The 27,515-nt window shown below is 44.7% G+C and overlaps 1 protein-coding gene across 5 annotated transcripts in view; it reads right to left on the minus strand.

Annotated features, from left to right (window-relative positions):
- JCAD (junctional cadherin 5 associated) overlaps window positions 1-17,686 on the minus strand; it is a 90,808-nt gene extending 73,122 nt beyond the window's left edge. For 2 of the 5 annotated variants that reach the window (XM_024214423.3, XM_024214427.3), the window contains exon 1: window positions 17,488-17,686. Coding sequence is in view for 1 of the 5 variants with exons in the window: in XM_024214428.3 (XP_024070196.2) it covers window positions 16,838-16,875 (38 nt within the window). In the remaining 4 variants the exon portion in view is untranslated. Of the gene's footprint in view, window positions 1-16,837; window positions 16,957-17,487 lie in introns of those variants that run through there. The other 3 variants (XM_024214428.3, XM_024214424.3, XM_024214426.3) reach the window with 3 other exon arrangements.
- Between the last annotated feature and the right edge of the window lie 9,829 nt (window positions 17,687-27,515).

Raw genomic sequence — 27,515 nt, forward strand, 5'->3', positions numbered from 1 at the left:
TGGAGTGGATTTTGTGCCTCTTCCATCATGTGAATGAGACCTGACAATATTCCCCTCAGACCTCGTGAGTCTTTGACAGAGAAATCAGAGACAAGAAAAAAAATCACTAATGGACCAAAAATCAGTTACAGGTTCAGGGGGGAAAAAGCAATAAAGATAAGAAGAAATTCACTTAGTATAGGGTAAACCTGTCTCTACTTGGTTTCTTAAACCTCTTATTTTAGAATTTGGTTAATAGCACATTTCTGTCTCCACAGTGGTATCCCTAATTAGCCAGACTTTCTCAATAACAAACTCGGTAAAAAGCCTCAAGAGATTTAGTCTTATCTCCACTGAAAGGACTTATGGACTAGATTTGGCCCCTACAGCGGAGGCTGGAGGGAGTGGTGATGTAGGAGCTGGTTTATAGCAGCTAGAGACTCCTCCACAGTAGAGCAATCCCCAGGTGGGGAGATCCTTTTAGGCTCCTTTGTGCCACCAGAGCAGGTCAAAGTGGGCCAGACTGTTCTGATTTGTTCAGAATTACACATTTTGGGCCAAATGTTCAAGAGAGAGCCCCATGTGCTGTTCATCTCTACAGTTACATGCAGTTGCACTGATTCAATGGGCAAATTGGGTGATTCCACATGCAAATAGCTGTTCAGGCAACTGATTTTTATGGTAGGAATATAACCCAGGACACTTGTAGTAATTAGGTAATGCCTAGGTTCATCTGGATTAATTGAGCATGGAATTTGAATGTGACCCTTATTTTCTATGCACGTCCCCTGACTAGCACTTTAATCTGTACAGTAATTGCACTTTTACTGCATATACCTCTATACATTAGGAAACATTCTACTGTGATGTGTGAGACAGATGTATGCTCATAGAAATGCTAACTGAATGTAAAGAAAATTTCATAGGCTTTATTACCATACATTAGGCACTTCAAAAATAGCACTTGTATTTTAATTCCGCCTACATTCTAAATGCTGCATTTGTACCTTTCTCCTGCTCTCACCTTTGCGCTTTCCTCCATGCTATCATTAAAGTGCAGCACTTCTTCCCTTTCCTTTTGCCTAAAAATCAACATACATATACAGAGCAAGATAGAGATATAGGTACATATAGATGGCTGTAGCCACGAACAAATAACCAAAGAGACCAGAGTCTCTGGAAGTTTGAATCTATGTTGTATGTATCAAATATATCTATACTGTATGGTCTGTGTTTGAATTAGATTGTCCCATGGATCTTCCACAGGCTCTGGGTGAGATCCACAAAGGGACTTAGGCGTTGCAATGCTGAGCATCATGGTGTCCAGGCTGCAGGAAGGCACCTTGCGCTGCTTAGCACTCCGTGAGTGGGAACCAGCTGTTTGCAGGCAGGTGGGTTAGGTGCCTACGCCATTACTTGCAGGAATGAATGATGCATCTGTCTTGCTCCACACAAACATTTAGCCGAGTGGTTAGCACACATGCCAATATGTAGGAGACCCAGGTTCAATTCCCCCCTCCCTGTCAGAGGAAGGAATAGGGGTTTCCCTCCCCTCCCCTCAGGAGACCAGTCTAACCCCTGAGCTATGGGATATTCTGACGTGGGGCTCCGTCAATCTCTCCTGTTGAAGCTGTTGCACTCTAGATAAGTAATGAAGAGTGATTGGGACAGGAGGAATGGACCCAAGGTCTCCCACCTCCCAGGTGAGTGTCTGTGACCCAAAAAACCTCTTTATGTCAACTGCCAGAGGGCAGAAGGGGTGCATAGAATCCTTGTGTCAAGTATATGCACCATAATTCACCACAGGGAGGCCTATAAGGTCTCTCCTGAGAGCCAGTAGACCACTGGTCATTGTAATCATTGTGAAATACAGATAATATTTAAGAACTTATGGACCTATACTGGAAATTATGTTCTTAAAGCCTTGAAGTTAAAGGCAGGTCACCAAGAGGGGCATGGGGCAATAAATGCTTATCTCTCTGTCTGGTCATTGTCTATTTGCATACTGAGCCACCAGCTGATCAAGAATGCAAAACTGACGAGATCGTGAAATCTACAGGAAGAAACACACAGCAGGAGGGTGTCTGTTTATGACTAAAGATCAAAGGACTGTTTTGATAGATCTGGGGTTGCAAAGAGACACACGGTATCCTTCACCGAAGGGACAAATGGCAGCGTGTTTTGTCTGATGTAAAAAGGATCACAGCAAGGCCTGGCTGAAAATCCTGGAAGGACTTTGGGGTGAGCTTTGCTCTATAAGACACCAAAGTATCTAGTTAAATAAATCTAGCTTCTAGAATGTGTGTGATGATTTGATTTGATCTGTACCCCTTGGTGAAAAACACTTCCACTTGCTATCATTTGAATCTCTTTGTTAAATAAACTTTTGCTTGGTTTCGCTATAAACCCGTAGGCGCGGACTCCGTGGCTGCTCAGAACCCACCGGTCACAGTTGATCCCCGGCCCTGCTCATCAGCTGATGGTGGGGCACCACTGCCCAACAGCTGATGGGGGCCGTGCTGCCATCAAACAGCTGTTTGGCAGTTCAGGAGGGGCTTGGAGAGGGTGGAGAGCGGCGAGTGGGCAGGGGCCTCAGAGGGGATGGAGTGGGTGCGGGGAAGAGCTGGGGAAAGGGCAGGGCCTTTGGGGACGTGGCAGAACGAGGGCAGGAAGAGGCGAAGTGAAGGTGAGGCTTTGGGGGAAGGGGTGGAGTGGGGTTGGGGCCTCAGGATGAAGCAGGGGTGAAGCCCCTCGAGGGAAAAGGAAAAGTCAGCGCATGTGTATAAACTTATCTAAATGCTGTGTGTTAAACAGAGCAGTGATCAGAGGTAAAACTGGTAAGCTGGGGTGTACTGCTTCTCTGGGAGCAGTGACTGACTATTGTGAGTGTTCAGTGGAGCAGGGGCAGGACCCTCCAGGCACACGCTCACAGGGCTCAAGGTACCTATCCCGAACCCGCAGAGGGACAGTGGAGCCTGTGCAGGATGAGAGGAGAGGGTTTGTGTTGCTTGTGACCAATGGAGTTAGGGAGCTGACCCCTGGCAGCCATAGACAGGCTTCCTCACCCGAAAGGCAGATGGTAGCAAGGTGCCTCACAACCCTGAAGCATCACAGTGCCCTAACCACTGGACTAGAGTCATTCTCTCTCGTCAGCCCAATGACTGTCTAAGTATTTATCCACAGTGGAACGGTCATTGGGCCAGAGAGAAAGAGAGCACGGGCATGGGCACCCACCTGGGAAGTAGAAGACTCTGGGTCTGTTCCTGATGCTCTAACTATTCTTTCATTATTTATCCAGAATGCAACAGCTTCAATAGGAGAGACTGAGGGAGCCCCACATCAGAATATCCCATAGCTGTGATTGAAGACCTCTCCTGAGGGGTAGGAAACCCCTGTTCAAGCCCTTTCTCCCACACTAGCAGATGGGAGATTTGAACCTTGGTCTCTAGCCACTAGGCTAAAAGTTATAAGTTGGGCACTGGCAGAACCATCACCACCACCTCCTCAATTTTGAACGGGAGTCGATCCGGTAGGCGTGCTCGGAGGCTGACTAGCAGATTGGGGCCCGCCTGTGACTTAGGCGGATGAATGCCTATCTTTCCCTGGTCCATGGCTCACTCTGGGGCTTAGCAGGACATAGGTGTCCAGACGGCTAGAGAGGCAGGATTGTGCATACCCAAAAGGTAGGAACACAGATGCCTAGGGAGTTTTTACTCTGAAAAACGTAGGTGCCGCGTGAGTTTAGGGTCCTATAGGTTGGGTGGGAGTTTTGTGGATCGCAGTGGAGCCAAAACTGGGACTTAGGTGTCTACACCCTGCATTTAGGCACCTAAGTCTGGGGTCTAGGTGCCTCACTGCCTTTGTGGCTCCCACCTCTGTCTTCTTCTGTATGTGAATAGCACTATGCACATGGTTGGCACTCGATAAATAAGTAGATGTCCATAGATATTAAAAATCAACTTACAAAGACCAGTGTCTACCAAGAGGTTTCAGAGGAAGCCCAGCAAAAATGAAGATTTTAAATCCTATTAAAGGAATTCCACAAAACTAATTCCCGATCAAGGGTACCAATTAAGTGAATGTTGCTATCAACTGCATCTTTACTAAGGACCCAGTTCAGCCAATCACTTAAGCACCTGCTTAACTTTAAGGCAATTAGATTTAAAACCATGCTTAAAGTTAAACATGAGCTTAAGAGCTTTGTTGAGTTAGGGCCTTAGAGCGCCCTAACTGGGTCTGATCTTGCAAACACTTCCTAGCAAGCTTAAGACGTAGGCTTTGTCTACACTGAACTTTCATTGTTAAAACTTTTGTCGCTCAGGGGCGTGGAACCCTCCCGCCCCGAATGACAGAAGTTTTAACGACGAAAAGCGCTGGTGTGGACAGCGCTTAGTCATCAGGAGACGGTCTCCCGGCAATGAAGCTACTGCCCCTCACTGGGGGTGGTTTTATTTTGTTGCTGGAAGAGCTCTCGCTCATCGACAAACACCGGCTACGCTGCAGACCTTACAACGGCATGCCTGCAGCAGCCCTGCCACACCATTGTAAGGTGCACAGTGTAGACATAGCCTTAGTAATGGAAATAGTTCCCCAGAAGACAATGGGACTAGTCATTTAGAAAGTTCTATGCCTGGTCGTAGTTTTCAGATCAGGCCTTAAATTAACATTTTGGGGCTCAGTGCTGCATTATTAAAGTCAATGAAAGTTTTGCCATTGATTTCAATGGGAGCAGACTCAACCCCTATCTGCAGACTGCCCAGACTACATCTCACTGAAAGAGTGGAATAGCATTGCTCATACATGAAGTCTTGGTGGTCTTCCCATTTCCCCTCCTCCTCCTCCTCACTCGCTCAGTTCCAAAACAAATTGCTGTTGGAAAGGCTCAGAGGGTTTTACTTAAGCATTCCTGCTTGTAATATGATCCCCTTTGTATAGGGAAGTGAACTGGTATAATGCATTGAATCCTGAAAGAAACAAAAATCAAATAGTCATAGGAAATATCAAGAAATATTTCATAAAATACATCCTAAACCACACAGTAGATTGAATGCTGCAGATGCACAGCTTAGATCAGCCTCTTTAACTGGTGCATTTTCAAAAGCACAATGGCCTATCACTAAAACTAGCAGGCAACGGAGTTCATAACAGCACTCCTTGAGTTCACAGAAACAAATCCATCCTTCCATCATAGACATGTAGGAGGCAAAGGCAGTGGAACGGGTGCCCAGTTATGCAGAGGATCTGCAGCTGTATGGATCCCAAACCCTCTATCTTCCTATACTTCTCTACCTGCTGTGAGATCTGAGCCCACACTGGAGTCCAAACACTGAGGTTGTAATAGCGAAACATGCAGGGATTTTGTCCATCCCTAATGCTGCAGAGCCCCCCCAACACAATTGATTCAGGATAAGAGGATTATGAGGATTTGACTCACAGCAATATACTATTTGAAACTGAAGGAAAGTGGTTCTGTTGTGAACACCTTTAATTGGCTTGTTCATCTTATTAGTTCTAAAAGGGTTAGGAATTAAAAAAAAACCCACAATGAGCCAATACTGCCCCAAGTGACACCATGGACAATTCCATTAACTTTAGTGAGGTTGCACAGAGTATAAGTCAGGGCAACTTATCTGTTCAGAGCTGGTCAGCAATATGCTTTGCTAGAACAGTTGTAGCTTGTTACGGAGTTCAGGAGCTGTTCAAAACATTTACTTATCTGACTGACAAAACGATATTAAATAACTTACGCAGTTAAAGTAACCATGGTTCAGTGTAAACAATGTATAGTGCCAAGACTGATGCTAGATGCTATTTGGAGAATAGCAAGACTGATATATATATATATTGGGCTTGTGTTTGGATAGTTTAGTCTCAGTTTGACTGGAATGACTACATTGTATTTTTAGTTAATAAGTAACAATAATTAATAATTAGCACTTATCCAGCTTTCCATGTTCATAGTGCTCTACAGACACTATAGAATTAATCACTACAGCTCCCTAGGCAACTATTATTATCCAGGTTTTACAGATGGGGAAAATGAAGCTGAGAGGTTGCGGCCTCATTTTCAAAAATGGTTTCTAATCTCAATTTTTTGGATTTCTAATTTTCTGGCCAAGGTGTTTAATTTTCAAACATAGATGCCTAAGGTTAAGCACCTAAATACGAGTGGCCTGATTCTCTGAAGTGCTGAGCACTTACAGCTCCCATTGTAGTCAGTTTTACCACTGTGATGCACTATGGGAGTCACATGACCTCAGTGATTTCCAGCCAGCTCTCCTTAACATGCTCTTGGTCTGGAAACGATGTTATAAAAACAACTGAAAGGCAAAGACTTAAACTTGAAAAGAAAGAAAAGTTCCAAGCTTCGTTTGTGTTAATAAGGTACTGTTCAGATAATGTAGCACAAAATAGCAATTTAAAGAAATAACTGAAGCCCTTCTCCCTGGATATATTCTCCTGGACAGATTTAAACTCACAAGTCCACTACTACATGATGCAAGTGAAGACAGAGAGGAAAATTAAAGGAAGAGCCTAAAGAGTCAACACTGACACTAATGCAGGATGGTTGGCTGAACATGAGGAATGGCTGTATAATGGCTACAAGTTCCCAAACAGGGAAAAATGTGTTTCTGCTTAATGGATTGAGGTAATGAAGTATTGATTCTACATCTGAAATTAAACTGTGGAACATTGCATCCATTTTGCTGCAGATGCCATCCAGTAATTCAGAGAACAGTATGACAAAAGGTTTTTTTGCAGTTGCTCCATCAATGAAAATAGAATGAAAAGGATGAGAACTACTGAGGTCTAGATATTCAGCACAATACATTAACCTTATGGGAAAAAAATGTAGTATATAATGCAGTGTTACAATGCATTGTGCAAATTCAAAAATGCTTCTGCAGCCATCATCAGCCTCAGGGTTGATTGAATGAAAAGGATGGCTGACACCCCACCTTTCCCAAAACACTCCATGGAGCTCTCTGGAGGATGCATCTCTTCAGTTAGTTCAAAATATCATAAGTATGTTGGGATTTGCACCCAGTACAAGAAGGGTTTTGATTCAAACAGCGCATTTTATACACCAGGGACTCTACAGAAAAACACTAAGTTTACAGAAGCAACTGAAGGTTTCAGAGGGACTTGACAGATTGCAGGCTGATGACACTACTATTGTAGTTTCTGTGGAAATCTGGCTTGATGTAACACTGGTCTACAATTTTTGAGAAGTCGTCTGCTTCAGAGATAAAATGTGCTATTTATTATGTATTTTGATGTGCTGAATTCAAATATGACAAAACAACTGATGGGCTACTGTTTCTAAGATATTTAAGTTTTTACATTTTATGTCTATGTATATTGTGTAGATAGTAGAGTTTTAATCATAAATTGTAAACCTAGGTCTTTTCATGTGTTTATGGTTGCTTTACATGATAATATTTCACCTGTCCTGTTTATGTAACACACTAAAAATCAGCAAAAGGGTTATATAAATAAAATTTATTATGAAACAAAAGGCAAAAAACTATTATGTACATAGTTTAGTCCTATTCAGTGTCTACTCGGCGCTTCTTGGCTTGTCTCTTGTATTCATTAAATGGAGCATCTCTTGTCCCTGTCCAGCAATAGTCTGCAAGCATTGATGGGCTCCATTTGCCCTGATAGCGTTTCTCCATTGTTGCAATGTCCTGGTGAAATCGCTCGCCGTGCTCATCGCTCACTGCTCCGCAGTTTTGTGGAAAAAAATCTAGATGAGAGTGCAAAAAATGTATCTTTAGTGACATGTTGCAACCAAGGCTTTTGTATGCCTTGAGGAGGTTTTCCACCAACAACCTGTAGTTGTCTCCGAGAAAATTTATTGCCACTAACTGGAAGGCTTTCCATGCCGTCTTTTCCTTGCCACGCAGTGCATGGTCAAACGCATCATCTCGAAGAAGTTCACGAATCTGAGGACCAACAAAGACACCTTCCTTTATCTTAGCTTCACTTAACCTTGGAAATTTTCCACGGAGGTACTTGAAAGCTGTTTGTGTTTTGTCAATGGTCTTGACAAAGTTCTTCATCAGACCCAGCTTGATGTGTAAGGGTGGTAACAAAATCTTCCTTGATTCAACAAGTGGTGGATGCTGAACACTTTTCCTCCCAGGCTCCAATGACTGTCGGAGTGGCCAATCTTTCTTGATGTAGTGGGAATCTCTTGCACGACTATCCCATTCGCAGAGAAAACAGCAGTTCTTTGTTTATCCAGTCTGCAGACCAAGCAAGAGAGCAACAACCTTCAAATCGTCACAAAGCTGCCACTGATGTTGGTCATGGTTTATGCACCTCAAAAGTTGTTTCATGTTGTCATAGGTTTCCTTCATATGGACTGCATGACCAACTGGAATTGATGGCAAAACATTGCCATTATGCAGTAAAACAGCTTTAAGACTCATCTTCGATGAATCAATGAACAGTCTCTACTCATCTGGATCGTGAACGATGTTGAGGGCTGCCATCACACCATCGATGTTGTTGCAGGCTACAAGATCACCTTCCATGAAGAAGAATGGGACAAGATCCTTTTGATGGTCACGGAACATGGAAACCCTAACATCACCTGCCAGGAGATTCCACTGCTGTAGTCTGGAGCCCAACAGCTCTGCCTTACTCTTGGGTAGTTCCAAATCCCTGACAAGGTCATTCAGTTCACCTTGTGTTATGAGGTGTGGTTCAGAGGAGGAGGATGGGAGAAAATGTGGGTCCTGTGACATTGATGGTTCAGGACCAGAAGTTTCATCCTCTTCCTCTTCCTCATCTGACTCAAGTGAGAATGATTCTGGTGCATCAGAAACCGGCAGTCCTTCTCCGTGTGGTACTGGGCGTATAGCTGATGGAATGTTTGGATAATGCACAGTCCACTTTTTCTTCTTTGACACACCTTTCCCAACTGGAGGCACCATGCAGGAGTAACAATTGCTGGTATGATCTGTTGGCTCTCTCCAAATCATTGGCACTGCAAAAGGCATAGATTTCCTTTTCCTGTTCAACCACTGGCGAAGATTTGTTGCACAAGTGTTGCAGCATATGTGTGGGGCCCATCTCTTGTCCTGATCTGCACTGTTCACACAAGTACGAGGCATCTCTGCTCACTTTGGCTAAACAGAAATGTGTCCCTTTGCAAAATCAAACACTGACAAATAAGAGAGCACGACACTGTATGATTTCTAGAGCTGACATAGGGCAATTTGTTCAGCAGAGTGATGTAAGCTTCGTTATGATTGCATCATCCATGACTTCTAGGAATAATATGATGCAATTCATATCATGTATGACGCAATACCAGCTTCAGATTGCATCATTCATTGTTTTGCCTAAAAAGCAAGTACTGTCCAAACCCAGTCATAGATTTATTCATAGATCCAGTCAAAGATGTATTTTAGTCATTTCTGGTTTAAACTGCGATCCCTTCCCTTTATAACTCACTTATCCTCCGCCATTCCCAAGTCAAGGGTCATATATACTGACCCAATAGCATATCTTGAAAACTAGAGCCAATCAACAATTTTAAGCATCATTTTCATTCTCAGTAACCCAGAATTAGTAAAGTTTGACTACATTTATTTCAGAAGCATTTTGGTGGTAGAGCAGTGTAATTAACAAGAAAGAACTCAAACCACACAAGGACAAGATCAAAAAAATGATTCAGAGCCGCCACGGACTCTTTCATTGCTTTGCCATAATGACTAAACCCAAATGGCCTAGAACAGGAAGAAGAGGCTGAATTATAGGTGATGGATCATAACCCTGAGTCCCTTCCTTCTCTTCTACTATTTAAAAGTGAAGAGTCAGTTTTCTACCCCAAATCTATGTTTGCAGAGGTTTTGTCACTGCTTGTTTGCATCAAAATGGTGGATGATTGAGGAAGTAAAATCAAGGAAGACAGGACAGAAATTTACAAAAGCCAACATGCTAGGCAGGGAGCTGCCTAAGCTAATCAGTGGCAGATGCCAACCACAGGGGTGTTTGCTAAGCCCCGCCTTTCTCATGGAGATATAGGGATCTCCCTGCAGCCTCTCTGCTAGCAATTCACAACCTGGGACCCTCTTTGGAGTTAGGAGCCTGTGACGTTTTTGCAAAAACACAGGTGCCGAGGAAGCTTTTTGCTGAAACAATTTAGGCACCAAGTGAGTTTAGTTGCCTACAAGTTTCAGTGGGAGTTTTGTGAATCACAGCGGAGCCTAAAACTGGGACTTAGAAACCTAAAACCAGACCTAGGCTCCTAAATCAGGCTTTAGGCACCTAAATACTTTTGTGAATCTAGACCTTTTAAGGCAAGGAACAGAGCACACAGAGCTTGTGTTGACTTCAATGAGAGCTGTGAGTATCGAGCATTTTTTGAAATCAAGCCATTTATTGAGGTGCCTCACGTAGTCATCTGACCCTGTGGGAAAAAAAACACTAGATGATCCCTCTCTTGGAGAATTATTACTTAATCAAATTTGGTTTAAAAATTCAGTTATTTTAAGTTAAAACAAATATTTGATATAGATGTTTGTATTTTCACCCAAGCTTGTAAGAGTTACTGCTTATTAATGACAAGAGAAAAAGAACCCGTGCTCTTAGCATTGCATGTCTTCAGAAATAATTGACTGTGGACCAAAACAATTCCTCTTCCTGGAAGTCATTAAAACATTAAATTTCTGGGACAGCAATAATACCAACAGAAAACTTGCAAAAAATCAACTCTGAGAGATTGTGTGACACTCAGCACTGTGATTGTGGCAGCCCCTTGGCATGATCTGCGTATCAATAAGAAGATCTCAGACCTTTTACAAAATGAGATCCACTAAAATAACATGGGTAAAATATGACTTGCTTAGTGGACATTATTTTGTCTTGATTCATATTTAAAGGAAAGGTGCATTATGTGAGTTAAAAGTAGACTATTTCAACATGTGAAAAGTGTGTGTGTGTGCGCGCACGTGTGTGTGTGTGTGTGAGAGAGAAAGATCTTCAGCATGGAATAAAGAAGAGGGAGGAGGCTATTTGTGTTTCTTCAAGATGCAGTATTGACAACAGTATTTCTATTTTAAATATCTACTTTGCACTGAAGTATATATGAGTGATTGCAGCAAAGTTTAGTACACTGTAAATAAAGCCCTCTTTATGCTGACATACACCCTTTTCAACCCTGTCTAAATTGGTAAAATTGCCCAGGAGGCATGTCAAGTTATGCTCCATCATGTGTTGTGATTGCTCCCCATGCTAGAAGGACTGGAAGTTCTAGGTACATTTTCATTTTAAAACCTTTGTGATCTGTGTGGGGCACAGGGATGGAAACCACAGGAGTTATGTTTGTTAGGCTCCTATGGCTCCCTTTTGGGCACTGCACTGAGTTGTGCAGCATAGCTCAGCACAGTGCAAAGTTTAACATCAGAGGTTTAACAAAAGGAGGCACTTTCTTCCCTGCAGGTAGAAAAATGCCAGGAGCATAAACAGCCAAGCTTCAGTACCTGCAAAATAAGAGAAAGAGAGACAGAAAAAGAGAATGGGAACACACTGCCAAGGCACCACACTATTAAGTAAAAGGGAATATCATTTCTGTATCAAGAGGCTTTGACCAGACACCAAAACTCCAGTGCTTTTGATGTGATTAGAGCCCTGCATATATTCTATTCTATTACTTATATTTTCCCTATGCAAGTCTCTGGCAATTTATATATTTAATTTTAAAAAATGGGCCCAAACTTTAGGGGAGTTCAGAATCAAAACCTGCATCTGGATCTGAATTTCCCAGAGGGGCCTTATCTCTGTAAAGTGGTGAAACACCCACTCTCCCCTCACACCACCTAGATTCAGCGGCCGATCTGAACAGGACTTTGGGGTATTTAAAATCATCCCTTGGATGAGGAGGCATTAAATAAGCGTAAAGAACTATCCCCTAAGTTTTGTGGCTCTAGGTCACTTCTGCTTATTTTTACCGATTTACGTATTCTCAAACAAGAGGTAGTACATTAACCCCTTGTCTTTACACATGCTTCTGTGCAACTACATTTGCATTGCACTGATACCATCATGACATACCAGGTAATTTCAACAGTCCAGGAGATACACATCTGATGGATATCCAGGAGTTGGTATGTTGGACAGCACTGGTTAAGAACTGACAGAAATTCCCCTCTCACTGTTCATGCCCAGTGGTTTGTTCCTCATTGCCGCTTCCTTCCTAAATTCACCAGGGCTACCCAGAGGCTTCAGGGGGCCTGGGGCAAAACAATTTTGGGGGCCCCTTCCATTAAAAAAAGTTGCAATACTATAGAATACTATATTCTCGTGGGGGCCCCTGTGGGGCCCGGGGCAAATTGCCCCACTTGCCTGCCTCCCCCCCGGGCGGCCCTGATATTCACCCAGCACCACTAGCAATGCAATTTGCCGAACTTCCCTGACTCGTCCTCTAGATGCCTACTCTGCTTTAAAGTATTTGACACACAATGAAACAACCAGCTCACAGTGTGCCTCGTGTTTCAGAACAGTGTGACATATACAAGTAACTGAGGGGCTGTCTACACTGCAGTTAGACACCCGCAGCTGGCCCATGCCAGCCAACTTGGGATCGTGGGGCTTGGGCTAAGGGGCTGTTTAATTGCAGTGGAGATGTTCGGGCTCAGCCCAGCTCCGGGACCCCTCCACCTTGCAGGGTTCTCAGAGTTTGGGCTCCAGCCTGAGCATCTACAGTATAAACAAACAGCCCCTTAACCTGAGCCCTGTACGCCTGAATCAGCTGGCACGGGCCAGCTGAGGGTTATTAATTGTAGTGCAGACATACCCATAATCACAAGAATGAAAGTACATACCTAAAGCACCCACTTAGTGGGAATCTAATAATTAGTTATCTATCTACCTACTTCTACTGTTAATGAAAAAGTAAGGCCAGATATTGTTCTTTCTCTGTTACCAGACCTCTATTCACTCCTCAACTGGAACTGAATCACAAGCCAATAGAAAACAAACCAAGTCTTACAAATCAGATTTTTTTTTGTATTAACCCTGAAGTTTATAAACTTCTTTAAGGGTCTCACATCTCCAAATGTGCACATTGTTTAGTGGTGGTGTGTGAAGTTAACATGAGGCCTATTATAGAGTGTGATCTGTTTTATATAGAAACATATTGTTTGGAACATCAAGAAAATTTGTTAGAAGAGATTGTATTGTCACCTAAGATTGTATTCCTTGAGAGACAAAATTCTTTCTGCAGTTATCTGAATTGTTCATCACATATTTCCCTTACCCCATCTCACTGGTTTGAGCATAACACAGGAACAGATTCTGACACCTGCTGCAGTTCTTTGTACCAGTCTGTTGGCAAAAAGCCACTGTACAGATGGCAGACCAAGCTGCCTGAATAATCTTCCAGCATGAGGGAACCGCCAGGTGGAGTATGCCTGGGGTAGTGGCCTTTATGCTATCTCCCCCCGCCCCCCACCCCCGGTCCATGGTGGAGGGGGTGTGGGTGGGAAAAAAGGTATGGCTAGAGTGCCCCCATGCCCTGGCAATCCTTGCCCTGCTGGAACAGCCCCTGAGACTTGGGCAGCGTGAGCAACTTAGAGCAGCCATGACCCTGCTCTAAATTGTGCCTTGGGATTGACCTGGTGCTTAGCGGCCTCAAGATCTGAGAACTATAAAGGTGGCTTCAAACCACTTTTCCAAACCCTGCCCCCCTGCAGCACAGACACGGCAGATCCGAGGACCTGGGCCACAGTGTCAGAAGAGAGGGAACATATGAAACATATTTTAAATGTATCATTAACAACAAATAATGATCTGTAAGAATTAAAGACAGTTAATTCATAAGTATGTGGAAACCAGTTGGGAAGATAAATCGCACAAGAGCCATCATTTTTCTGTGAGGAACTGCAGAATTAGCTTCATGTCCATTACTCTGCAGCAAGTACCAACTCTCCAACCAGATCCCCAATAACAGTACTACAGTATTTGTTGGTTTAGGCAATAACCTAATGGGTTATAGCAAACCAAATATAAAGAGTAACTATTTGGGGTAAGCGGTGCAGTAAGAACTGGGTTCAAATCCCAACTGGGTTAGAAATAAAAATGAGTTGGATGGTGTTAGGTTAGTTCCTGAGAGATGTTTGTCGTATGTGTCAGATACTGCACTGTTTACTACTAACAATGAAAGGACTGGAACAGCAAGTGTTGCAGGTTAGGAGTGAGATGCTTTTCTAGAGCTATGTGAAGAAGCTTGTACAATTCATGCCTGCACTAGGCACAATGGTGATCACATTCCTGGACTATAATCCAACTGCTATATTAGTCCACCACCTTCCTGAGCACCATATTCACCCAGTAGATAGTAAATAAACAACGCTAATAATGAATATACTATAATGATTTCTTCTTCAATAGCTTTCACATGAGCATCTCACAGCACTTCAGAAGCAGTAACCAATTCAGCCTCAAAGCCAGCGCTTCTTTGTGCTAGGTCAGATCATGCAGGAGTCTGTCCCTCAAACTGCCTCCATCAGGGGAGGGTTCAAACACATGAGGGCAACAGGGAATGTGTCCAGAACTGGTATGTATGCTTGCAAATGGAGTTAAGAGAATGGTGGATGGAGGTGTCCTCTTAAATAGGGGGAGGGAGAAGCTGTTTGTTCTCCACAAAACACGTCACTGGAACATAAGCCACAAGTATCACCGGGACATTTCAACTCATCTCTGATGGGCTGGGATCCCCATAATCCAAGGCCCCCTGCAGCTGAAGGTTTGGCAGCATTGCCTAAACCATCTCTGTACATGAATTCACTCACCACTAGTACATAGCCACTTCGCGGTGAAGCACAGCAGCTGTCCAATAGTGCACAAAACTACACAACAGGATAGGGCAGAAAGTGAAAGACGTCCAACAACTTGACACTCCGGGGGCATTTAGACCGGCAGAACCTAATTGCCTAGGTTGGAAAGTAGGTGGGACTCCAAGTGGTCAGGACCTCCATTTTACATTTCAATCATCTGCATTCATCCGTTAAAGCACCATGCCCATCTATGGTGCTGTATATATAACAACATTCAAACAGTAGAAAAAGAGAAAGGCTGGCGATGCTATCAACCAGTTTTGCTGAAACCATCCTCCCTCCATAACATTCATGCACATTTGAGCTTCTCCTTTCTTGGGTAAAGGGAGCTTACAGTAAAATATAATGGTTTTCTGAACATACGCATCATTATCAATAAAAAAATAATACAACACACACTCCTCTGGCAGGTTCCCATAAATATCTTCCATAAAAGTTCATTTTTCCACATGAACAAATTGTAAGTATGTGGGGGTTTTTTCCTCTGAATCTTGATACGGAACTTACAATTCTTGGCACTAGCCTGTGAAGTTAAAATGACATCAGCTTGACTTTCTAGACTGAAATTTTATAGTTGCTGCCTAACCACATTTCTTTGTCCTGAGAATATTCACTCTCCTCTTGGCTGCCTCTTTAATATGGCTTACTGTTCATGGGTATCATTAAAAGCTGTGCATGTGTATTCACTATAATTCCCCGTGTTCCATATCACAAAGCAAGTGGTGGTATGGAGTGATAAAGCTGCATTTCTCTCTACAAGACAAAGAGGCACTGTCAGTTTAGATGTGCGTGGCTTTGCCAACCTAATGGCTTTATAGTGGCATTGCCTAGTCTGTGACATGAGAAACCTGACTTTGCTATCCACCTCAGGACTGTTTCTCCCTAGGACCAGTGGAGTCCAGAACATACTGTGGGAGGTGACGCATGTTGGGGATAGTGGGGGCAGGTGATGACCACTTATTGTATGAATACAGCCCACAGGCTGAAGCCACTCTACCAACTATCAAACAGAGAAAATGGATGAACTGGAAGAGAGGGGGCAGTGGGAAAGTTAGTACCTCAAAATGTGAATGGGCTGGAGGATTCAGAGTGCAACCTGTAACAGCATTTGTTTGGTGTTGTGTGCAGTTAGGGAGAATACAAAGAGCCTGGGAATGGGGCAGGCTAGTGAGTGGCAACATGAAAAAGAATTAAACAAGCAATTATCTCAGTAATGGACACTGCCAGGATTTTCAGATGATGTGACCACTGATTTCCAAGAATGAAGACCCTAAGGACTGATTTCATGCCCAGGGTCTGTGATGATCTAAACTGTGGGGGAGAAGCAGGGGCAGGTACAACTTGTACAGTTCAAACCTCTGAATAGAGTTCAAGCTCTGTTTGGAGCACTACGTTTCATGCCTGCATTTCAAAATCAAATAGGGTTTCAAGAAAGAGATGATTTTTTACTACACCGTGTCTTTGAAAGCAACACAGCAAATATAAAGGCACTTAATTATCTGGCAACACTGCATCAAAAATACTCCAGAATAATAGCTCTGTTGTTATTTAACAGCACTAACATATACACTGTAAACATATCCAGTGTGATCCTAGAGTGCACAGCTTTAGCCTTTTGCATGGAGATTACACTGGTCAGACAACCCTGGGAGTGACTGTACTTAACATTCAACAAAACAAATCAGGTTCTAGTTTAGCATTAGGCTGACTCAAACAGAATAAAATCCAGTTTTGTTACTGCACCAAACCCTATTTCATCTATTCCCTAAACACTCAGCCTCTTTTCCATGTGACAGAGAATCAGCGCTGCTATCCTCTCTCCATGTAAGCTTATCATTTCATCATTTCACTCCTGTTGTATTGAAATAGCCACAAGACCAGATTAACAGTTAAAGATTGTGAAGCCATTTGCCAAATGCTTCTTGCTCTATTAGTAGCAACATTTTTGCAGTTTTCACACACAGACACACACAGAGATATATACACAGATTGCAGGAAATTTTTACCTTGCATGCAAACAGGAGAGATCCTGGTTTCCTCTCATGGATCAGAAGTCGGATAAAAAAAACACACCAAAACCCTGACAGACTCATCTGCTGAGAGTTCTCTAAATCCCAAGTCTGCTTCAGCTAGCGGCTCTAAGTTTGTGCTCTGAATAGAGGCTGTGTTATTTTAACCACAGGATTTCTAGTCATGGGGGAGGAGAGATGGATTAGGTACGTTTGCAATCTAATGCTTCACGTTTACCTCAAGTGAAATTAACTACTCTAAGCCTGATGTAAATAAGAACTTCTGAGATATAAATTTCAAGAGCCCTCAAACCAATTATGCCTAAACTAACATGTTAAATAACTGTGGAAAATTCCAGAGGAATAAGATAACATACTTTTGTGTTCTAAATAAAAGGCATGTGTGGAATTTCATGCTAGATACTGACACAAGTGAGACACAACAGATGAACTCTACAGACTAACCTATATAAGGTACAGTACCTTATACAGTAATGTTCCCAACACCTGTTAGGATGTATTTCATCAGACATCAGAGCAATTCGATTTATCATGATCCATGACAATTACATAGTTAGATGTAATATTTCAGTAAAGCAAATAGCATCTTTTTAGAATAAAAAGCAACATTTGTAAAGGGGCCTCACCAGGCTCTCCAGTTTTGTAGGTGCATAGGTGTTAGTCAGCAGGAGCAAGGAGATAACGAGAGCTCTTGAAACTATCATTTGCACTCGCAGACAGCTGTAGTCATAGTTAAATGCAGGAAAAAACTTGTGCCCACAAAACTTTTAAAAAATCAAGCTGAAAAGCTGTATTCATTGCCTGGTTTCTCATAACAGACACAGTGGTAAAGTATCATGGTTTGGCATGGGCTAAGTGACAGACTTCAGTGCTCACCTCAAAAGCAATGATTTACAAAAATTGCAGCCAATAGGCCTCCTTTCTGAGCTGAAAGTCATTTTTGTAAATAAAACATGCCCTTGAATTTTGGACTTAACAGAGGGGAATCACTTGCATGGGAAAAAAACAGTGAAAACAAGAATACACTCCAATCTGACCTTGACAACAAAAACACCATGAACAGAAATTTGGCTCCATTTTGAGTAAACCTAAGAGCTACAAATAATATCATCTTATATTTACATAATGCTTTTCATCCCAAAGCATTCCTAAGGCCTGGTCTACACTAGGCTTTTATGTCGAATTTAGCGCCGTTATATCGAATTAACCCTGCACCCGTCCACACCACGAAGCCATTTAGTTCGACATAGAGCCCTCCTTAAATCGATTTCTGTAATCCTCCACAACGAGAGGAGTAGCGCTAAATTCGAAATGGCCATATCGAATTAGGCTAGGTGTGGATGGAAATCGACGGTAATAGCTCCGGGAGCTATCCCACAGTGCACCACTCTGTTGACGCTCTGGACAGCAGTCCGAGCTCGGATGCTCTGACCAGCCACACCCCGGGAAAATTTGAATTCCTTTTCCTGTCTGGGCAGTTTGAAGCGCAGTTTCTGTTTGGACACCGTGGCGAGCTCAGCAGCAGTGGCAGCAGTGGCAACGATGCAGAGCTCTCCAGCAGAGATGGCCGTGCAATCCAATAGAAAGAGGGCCCCAGCATGGACGGATCGGGAAGTCTTGGATCTCATCGCTGTGTGGGGAGATGAGTCCGTGCTTTCCGAGCTGCGCTCCAAAAGACGGAATGCAAAGATCTATGAGAAGATCTCTAAAGCCATGGCAGAGAGAGGCTACAGCCGGGATGCAACGCAGTGCCGCGTGAAAATCAAGGAGCTGAGACAAGGCTACCAGAAGACCAAAGAGGCAAACGGACGCTCCGGATCCCAGCCTCACACATCCCGTTTCTACGAGGCACTGCATTCCATCCTAGGTGCGGCCGCCACCACTACCCCACCCCTGACCGTGGACTCTGAGGATGGGATATTGTCCGCGGCCGGTTCCTCAGCGGACGGGGAAGAGGAGGAAGGAGATGAGGAGGACGAGGCAGTAGACAGCGCTTACAACGCTGATTTGCCCGACAGCCAGGAGCTCTTCATCACCCTGACAGAGATCCCCTACCAACCCTCCCCAGCCGTTACCCCAGACACAGATTCAGGGGAAGGATCAAGCAGTAAGTGTTTTAAATATCCAAACATTTATTTACAACATAACTGGCATATTTAAAATATTAACAGTAGCTAAAGTGCTTTAAAACATGTAAACATTTATTTGCAACAAAACAGGAAGATTGAAAATATTAACAGTGGGTAAAGTGCTTAAAAACATGTAAACAGGAAAGTCAAACAAAAGGGGAATCAGTGCAAAGTGTATCATGATTACTCCGTCTTTGGGCGCCTCAATATATAGTCCGAACCATTTTAAAAAAATCTCACAATGTCCGCTTCATGATTATAGTGCCCAAAACCCTGCAGTCATTTGTCCCTCCAAGGGCACCTAAGCCAAGAACTGGTCAATGTAACCGGGGATCGAGGCGACATCCTCCGGGGAGAACTCCTCATACACCTCCTGCAGGTGTTTTTCAAGCCTCATCAGCAGGTTCCTGGGCAGGGACAGCTTATTAGGCCCCCCGTGGTAGGACACGTTTCCCTGCCACAACGCCAGCAGGTACTCCGGGATCATGGCCTTGCACAGCAGTGCAGCAAATGGCCCCGGTTTCTGCAGGCTGTCCCGGAGCATCTTCTCCTTCTGGCTCTCGGAGACCTTCAGGAGGGTGATGTCAGGCATGACTCCCTGCTGTGAATTAGGTAGGGGAAAGTTAGTATTGGGACTGCTTGCCCGTCCCTTTACAGAACTGCAACCGCCGGTTTACAGCCACGCGGTTTACAGCCGCGAGGGGCTGGGACAGGGCCAGAGTTCATGCTTGCAGGATTGCTGCCAGCAGAGACTCGCATTGCTTTCTATGTGAAAGGAGGCCAGTGCCACTCTTAAAGTTTTAAGCGGCCACAAGTCTACGGCTTACCATGTTTGCCATCTAGACAAAGTCCGGTGTCCTGCCCTGCTCCTCAGCTCGCCACAGCAAGACCGCAGGCACTGTAGGCGAGGGCCGAAAATTCGACCTTGTCCTCAGTGCGCGTGTGATAGGTGCTCTGCATGGTCTTGTTCACAGAGAAAGACTATGTTCTCTGTTCACAGATACATTGCTCTGTCTCAGGAATTCACTCCCTTTTTCCAATTCCCACAGCCACATCTGCCCAGAGGCTAGCGCACATTAGGAGGAGGAAGAAGAGGACACGGGAAGACATGTTTGCTGAACTAATGGAATGCTCCCGAGCACAGGCAGCCCAGCAGACACAGTGGAGGGAGAACTTGTCCCAAATGCACCGGGCAAACATTGAACGGGAGGAGAGGTGGCGACAGGAGGACAGGCAGGCTACTCAAACGCTGCTTGGACTAATGAGGGAGCAAACGGACACGCTCCGCCGCCTTGTGGATGTTCTGCAGGACCGGAGGCAGGAGGAGAGAGCCCCGCTGCAGTCTCTCTGTAACTGCCCTGCCCCGCCACCAAGTCCCATACCCCCCTCACCCAAAGTCCAAACACGGAGGGGTGGAAGGGGCCGGGAAAAATTTCACTCCACCCCTGCGGACTGCTCTACCACTAGAAGGCTCTCATTCCCCAAAATTTGAAAAGTCCTTTCCTACCCGCCTCACACAAGACCCCGTCCAAGTTTCACCCCCCCGTTCCATGTGCGGTTGTTAATAAAGAATACGTTTCTGTTCATTTCTGTTTCCATCCTCTTCTTTTGGAGGGGAGTCTGTCTGGAGGGGGGGGAAGGGCCTTGGTCATTGGACAGGACAGTCACCTTTAGCAGGGGGCAGGTGCAGCAGCAGGGCACATATACAGTGCAGTGACTAGTTATCCTGGTCAGTCTGGGAGGTGGTTTTCATGTTCTGTGTGGTGGGGGCGGTGGTGTTGCTCTGTGACTTGGTGGCGGGGGAGGGCAGTTACAGATCTTATGCAGCGGTCCTTACCCTGGATCACAGAGCCGCGCAGCAGGGGATCTGTAACCCTCCTCCCCCTGCAAGACAGTCACATAGCCGACACATACACGCAGTCCCGGCCAGGAGGGCTGGCAGGCTCCGTTGAAACAACCAGTCCACCATCGCGGAGCCTGTCATTCCTGGAGTTTAGAAGCATCATTTGCATCACAACCCTAAACCCGCTCCCCGCCACAGTCTGCGTCCCAGGTTTAAAACATTCCCGTGAAAACAGTAATAAAGACAACGGTGTCCATGAACAAAACAGAACAGATTTTATTTTTTGGGAAGGGGGTGAAGGGGGTATGTAATTGGAGAGGATAGTCGACGGCAACTGGGTAAAGAAACGGGGGCAAGTTCAGCTTCTGTGTCCACAAACTTAAAAGTCAATGGGTACCCTGCTCAGCCTTGAAACTGGCTTTCAAAGCCTCCCGGATGCACAGCGCGTCCCGCTGGGCTCTTCTAATCGCCCGGCTGTCTGGCTGGGCGTAATCAGCAGCCAGGCTATTTGCCTCAACCTCCCACCCCGCCATAAAGGTCTCCCCCTTGCTCTCACACAGATTGTGGAGCACACAGCAAGCTGCAATAACGATGGGGATATTGGTTTCGCTGAGATCACAGCGAGTGAGTAAGCTTCTCCATCTCCCCTTGAGACGGCCAAAAGCACACTCCACTACCATTCTGCACTTGCTCAGCCGGTAGTTGAACAGTTCTTTTTCTGTGTCCAGGGCGCCAGTATAGGGCTTCATGAGCCAGGGCATTAGCGGGTAGGCTGGGTCCCCGAGGATCACTGTAGGCATCTCCACATCCCCAACAGTTATCTTGTGGTCCGGGAAGTAAATACCTTCCTGCAGCCGTCTAAACAGACCAGAGTTCCTGAACACGCGAGCGTCATGAACCTTGCCCGGCCATCCGACGTAGATGTTTGTAAACCGTCCCCGATGGTCCACCAGTGCTTGCAGCACCATTGAAAAGTACCCCTTTCTATTGATGTACTGGCTGGCCTGGTGGCCCGGTCCCAGGATAGGGATGTGAGTCCCATCTATAGCCCCACCGCAGTTTGGGAATCCCATCGCAGCGAAGCCATCTATGATGGCCTGCGCGTTTCCCAGGGTCACTACCTTTGACAGCAGTACCTTGACGATTGCCTTGGCTACTTGCATGACAACAACCCCCACGGTAGATTTGCCCACGCCAAAGTGGTTCGCGACTGACCGGTAGCTGTCCGGCGTTGCAAGCTTCCAGAGGGCTATGGCCACTCGCTTCTGGACAGTCAGGGCTGCTCGCATGCGGGTGTCCTTGCGCTTCAGGGCAGGGGACAGCAACTCACAAAGTTCCAGGAAAGTCCCCTTCCGCATGCGAAAGTTTCGCAGCCACTGGGATTCATCCCAGACCTGAAGCACTATGCGGTCCCACCAGTCCGTGCTTGTTTCCCGGGCCCAGAATCGCCGTTCAACAAAATCCACATGCCCCATTGCAAACGTGATGTCCTCGGCGCTGGGTGTCGTGGTTTCTGACAGCTCTGTGCTACTCTCCGACTTCAGGCCCTCACTCCGCTGCCGTAGCCTCCTCGCCTGATTTCTCTGCATCTGCCTCTGGGAAAGGTGTATGATAAGGTGCGAGGCGTTGAGAACGGCCACAACTGCAGCGATGGTCGCAGCGGGATCCATGATCGCAGTGCTGTGGCGTCCGCGCTGTCACTGATCAAAAAGTGCGCGAACTGATTTCCCGCCGGCGCTTTCAGGGAGGGAGGCAGGGCGGTAGTGACTGACGGATGACGACAGTTACCCAAAAGCACCCTCGCCACAATTTTTTACCCAGAAGCCATTGGGGGCTCGACCCAGAATTCCACTGGGCAGCGGGGACTGCGGGAACTGTGGGATAGCTGCCCACAGTGCACTGCTTCCAATGTCGACGCTTTCCCTGGTAGTGTGGACTGACAAAGTCGAATTACTGTCCTTAGTGTAGACACACACGTTCGACTTTCTAATATCGATTGCACATATTCGATTTAACTAAAATCGAACTACTCTCGTAGTGTAGACATACCCTAAGTGCTTTAAAAGCATAATTGACTCATTTGTAAACTATTAGCAGACATCATTTCACTCACCACTAAAATGTAGCCACTACTGGGGTGAGATGCAGAAACTGTTTAATAGAGCACAGGAATGCTACCCCAAAGTTTAGGGTAGGAAGTGGAGAATAGCATAGCCAGCTGAAACTACAGGAGGGTTAGGCAGGTAGCAAGTACTGTTGGAATTTGGCCAATATATCAAGGTCAATCCCCTAACTCTTGTGAAAATGAAATGAGAAGTGTGGGGTCAAAACTTCAGCTGGTGTAAATTGGCAGAGCTGCACTGGCTTCATTGGAATTTATGCTGATTTACAATTGCTGAGGATCTAGCCCAAGTGCCTCTTTAATGACCACCAGCCGTCAAGAGCTGTTCTACATTTCATCCAAATGAGCTGTCTAGTGACAAAATGCTTCCTAATAACATGCTGGGGCATTTGTTCCATACACACTACACAGGAAGTGCCACCTTCTGACTCACCAACCCTACTTCCTGCACCAAGCACTCTGCATGTTCCTTGGAAGCCTCTCTTCTTATGACTGAGCCAGCCTCACACAATTTAGCTAATTATTTTGGCTATGACAATTTTGCATTTGGAACAGAAGAGGCTATTGGAACCCTAAGCATTTGAAATGTGAACCAGGCAAAGTCATACACCTAAACCAGAAAATAAAATGATCAGAATCCCCACATTTATGTAGGATTTTGTGATACTGTTATTACGGTCCATCCTACTCTCTCCATTTTCTCCCAGTGAATCTCCACATAATCTATCCCTTTCCTAATCCAGACACCTCTTTATTATTGCCACAGTCACAGGAAAATCCATGTCATTGACAATTTCTGGAACAGTGTGGGCTTGATTGTCTGTATAGGTCCTCAAAAGGGGAGAGGGTGCAAGGAGCTTTCTGGTTCCTATATCCGCTGCACAGAGGATAGGTACAGCTGCAGTCCCTATAATCTCCTCAAGCCAAGGTCTCTCCCTGCTAGCATCCCCATGAGCACTAGTCACTCAAAAGTCAGTAGGATAGAAGTGGAACTAAAGGTCCATTGACTACATGCCAGCTATTGGAGATAGCTGGGAGTGTGAGCCTCACCCTCCGAAAGAGGGGAGGGTACTACAGTCTCATCCCCTGCATTTTGTGATTCTCAGAGGCACGTTTTGATTTACAACACTATTTGAAAGTTCCACCTGGCTGGTGCAGTTCTGCATAATCTAAACGTGTGCCTATGCCTTAATGGCCTGAATTTGCAACTAGGACACATGCCTTGATAATGAGGTTATTAATTTTCCCCTCGTGGGTTGTATAGGCTATAAACGGTCACTCCATCTGGCACTGTGCTGCTATTACAGTACAGACCTGAAAGCTGCACTCTGCTTCCAAAGCAAAGTGCCTTTTACATACTTTCATAGGGCTATTCCCCTCCCATCCGACCCTAACATTACAGACCATGGCTATTTTCTGAGCTTAAACAGCAACAAATTAGTGTCCAAATGTGAGACAAACATTCCTCTCAGAACATTCATTATGTTGCTTTGAAACATATGGGCTGTTAGCAGCTCTAAAGAGAGCCTTTGGGAGCCTGCATCCTGGTCACTTAGATCACCCAGGGCACTGGGTGTGGTTAGAGTAGGAGTGGGTTTGGAAGGCAAGAAGGAATCACTTGTACCTGTAGAGAACCTGATGAGCTAATGAGGTAATTAGGTCACCAGATGAAGAGCGGGGAGAAGAAGGCAAGCAGGATAAAAGGATGAGCCATGGAGCCTGAAGGGGGGTTTCTATTAATTACTGCTATGTGAGTGTTGTACCTGGGGTAAAGGGAGCAAATGATAATGAAGATATTGGTGACAGTACCCTGGTGAATTGTGTATGTTGTTTAATTCACCCACAGGGCTTATCAGCCAGGGTTTCCAGGAGGTAAAGGGGAAACCCATTTACAAGGGCTTAGTCCTGCAAGCTGCTGAAATCAGCCAATTCCCACTGAAGTCTATATTATAATGTGTCCTATATTTGAATATTTAGGTATTATATTTTGCATTTCAGTCATTGACTAGAGAAACATGGATGACAAATGAAAGGAAATATGAATTACAGTGAGCTATGTTATCAAGCAATGGCATGTCAGCAGAAATGCCCACACTAGCCTCACCCTCTCTGGATGAAGGGCTCATAGTAGACTTTGTTGATAAAAACACACAATAGGAAACAAGGATGGGTGCACCAATTTTGCCTAATTTGTCAGGCTTGTAAGGTGCACAGAGACTAAGACCAGGGCAAAACAGTCTTTTGAAGTAGGAAGAGGTTGCTATAAGTAGAAATGCCAACCCAAAGTGTTAACAAAATCACATATTAGTCTCCAATAATCATGAGATTGTCTTAAAACCATGGAATTTTCAAAAAAAAATAATAAAATTGAGGTATTTTTTATTTGCTGTTTGGTTTTTAACCTTCAGGGTGCACTTGGGCCACATTTTCAAGCTTTTCTCTGCAATTATGGGGTCTAGAAACTTACTTTTATTTTAAAAGAAAGCTGAGCGCCTCACATAATCAAAGGACTCCAGAGCCTGGGGCTTAAAAATACACAAACAGCAAATAACCCAAGAATCCTGATTAAAAAGGTGAGCGTTAGCAACAACACAAAGACATTAAAAGCATAGGATTGGTTTTAGTTGATCAGTCCTGGATCACTTTATTCTAGATGACAGCCATAATAATTTTTTTAAAATGTATTTTAATTTTTAAAATTTCTAAAATTGCCCCCATCACAACTGTCTCTAAGAACCTGAATTTAAAAAAAAAATTGAAAACAACCAACCAACTCCCTAGTTAACAAATATTAACTAAAACTGAATAGGTTATGCAGCAGAATTCCTCATTAAACGCAATATGCTGTGAACATCCTCTCTCCTCATCCTCTCAGGAAAAAGCCAGGGAAAACAGATGGACCTGAAGGTCAACCGACCCAGGCTCTGTCAGACCAATGAGGGAAGCAAATTCCAGAGTCAATAGCCCTCCACTAAAAATGACCTCCCACTAGCCCTGGACATTCAAATCTCGAGACTCTTATCGCAAATGCATTGACTGGTCTCAATAGAGCAGAGGAAGAGAAGCAGTCCACTGATAGCTAGGAGCCAAACCGTCCAGGGTTTTAAAATCAGTAACAATACTTTTAATTGCACTAGGAAGTGAACAGGAAGCCAATGCAGTCTCTGAAGCACTGAGTTAAGGATGCACCTTATGGCTTGTCCCACTAAAAAAAGCCTCTGCCTCCTGCACTGGCTGTAGCATTTACACAAGCGGAGTGTCAAAGCTCCGTACAGAACACGTTGCAATATTCCAATGTGGAGGGTCATAAGGTACTGGGTAACTGTGGCAAAGCCCACATATCACAGAGAAACTGACACCAATACTATGCTAAACAGATAAAGAAGGCTCTTATTCCACCATTGTCCCCTAGGACTCCAGGGACAAACAGAAAGTCGGAGAGTACTCACTTGTAAGCCTCTTTGCCAAGGGAAGGACAAACATTCTGTAAGGGGCAGACCCCTCCCCCCGTAACATACTATCCCCACCCACCCAACCCATGTCAATTACATCTTAACTAGAGCAAACCTCAGCCAGCTCACTTGCTCTCTCAGCCCAGCAGTGGGAAAACACAGACCCCATGCTATCCAGGTGCACGGAGAACGAGACTCAGAACTGTGTGTACTGTAATTATGCAGCGTAGCAGTAGCCGTGTCGGTCCCAGGATATTAGAGAGACAAGGTGGATTAGGTCATATCTTTTATTGACCAATTTCTGTTGGTGAGAGAGAGAAGCTTTCAAATTTCTCTGTGTGAGCTCAAAAGCTTGTCTCTCTCCTCACCAGAAGTTGGTCAAATAAAAAAGATATTACCTCACCCACTTTGTCTTTCTGTACTGGACATGGCAAGAGACTCACAGCAGACTGCTGGAGGGAAGCCAACATCTTGTCTGTCTTTTTCTAGGGAAACATGAACTATTAAAACCAACCAAATGAAACAATTTACTAGGCACTAGAATCAATGTGTCTTATGAATGCATTAAGGATGAAGCCACTCAGCACAGGATAATGGTTGTTATGATGGCCATGACATTCAGCACTAGGCCAGACTAAAACTGAATCAGTTCAGCTGAGATATTGAGGACATGCCAGGATGGCCCGAATGCCACAACTAATCCCAGTTAAGTCATATTCTGAGTTTCTAGTGTACTGAGCATCTCAAATTAATCTATTTTTAAAACAGCACCTCCTGAAATCCCATTCAGAAAACACAGCCACATTGCCCCCTTATCCCCCTTTTATGTCTTAAAGGGCAAAAAGGGTGCATTTTTCAAGCAAATTAGCTTAACATGATTACACCCTCCTCCCTAGGCTAAAACACAGCCAGCTAACATGGCTTCAGACATGTTCACAAATACACCCTTGTTGCCCTTTAATACAGGATCTTAGCTCATGCTGAACCCAATACCTGTCCAGAGCGAGCAGTGCTGACAAAGGCTTTGTTCCATCTTTCAGGCAGGTATCAGTTATGTAAGTGAGAAGGGGAAGAATTTTAGGGATCTATGATGGTGGGTTCCAGGATT

The sequence above is a fragment of the Terrapene carolina genome, unplaced genomic scaffold (genome assembly GCF_002925995.2).
Source record: "Terrapene carolina triunguis isolate 2854851 unplaced genomic scaffold, T_m_triunguis-2.0 Scaffold111, whole genome shotgun sequence".
Classification (NCBI taxonomy): Eukaryota; Metazoa; Chordata; order Testudines; family Emydidae; genus Terrapene; species Terrapene triunguis.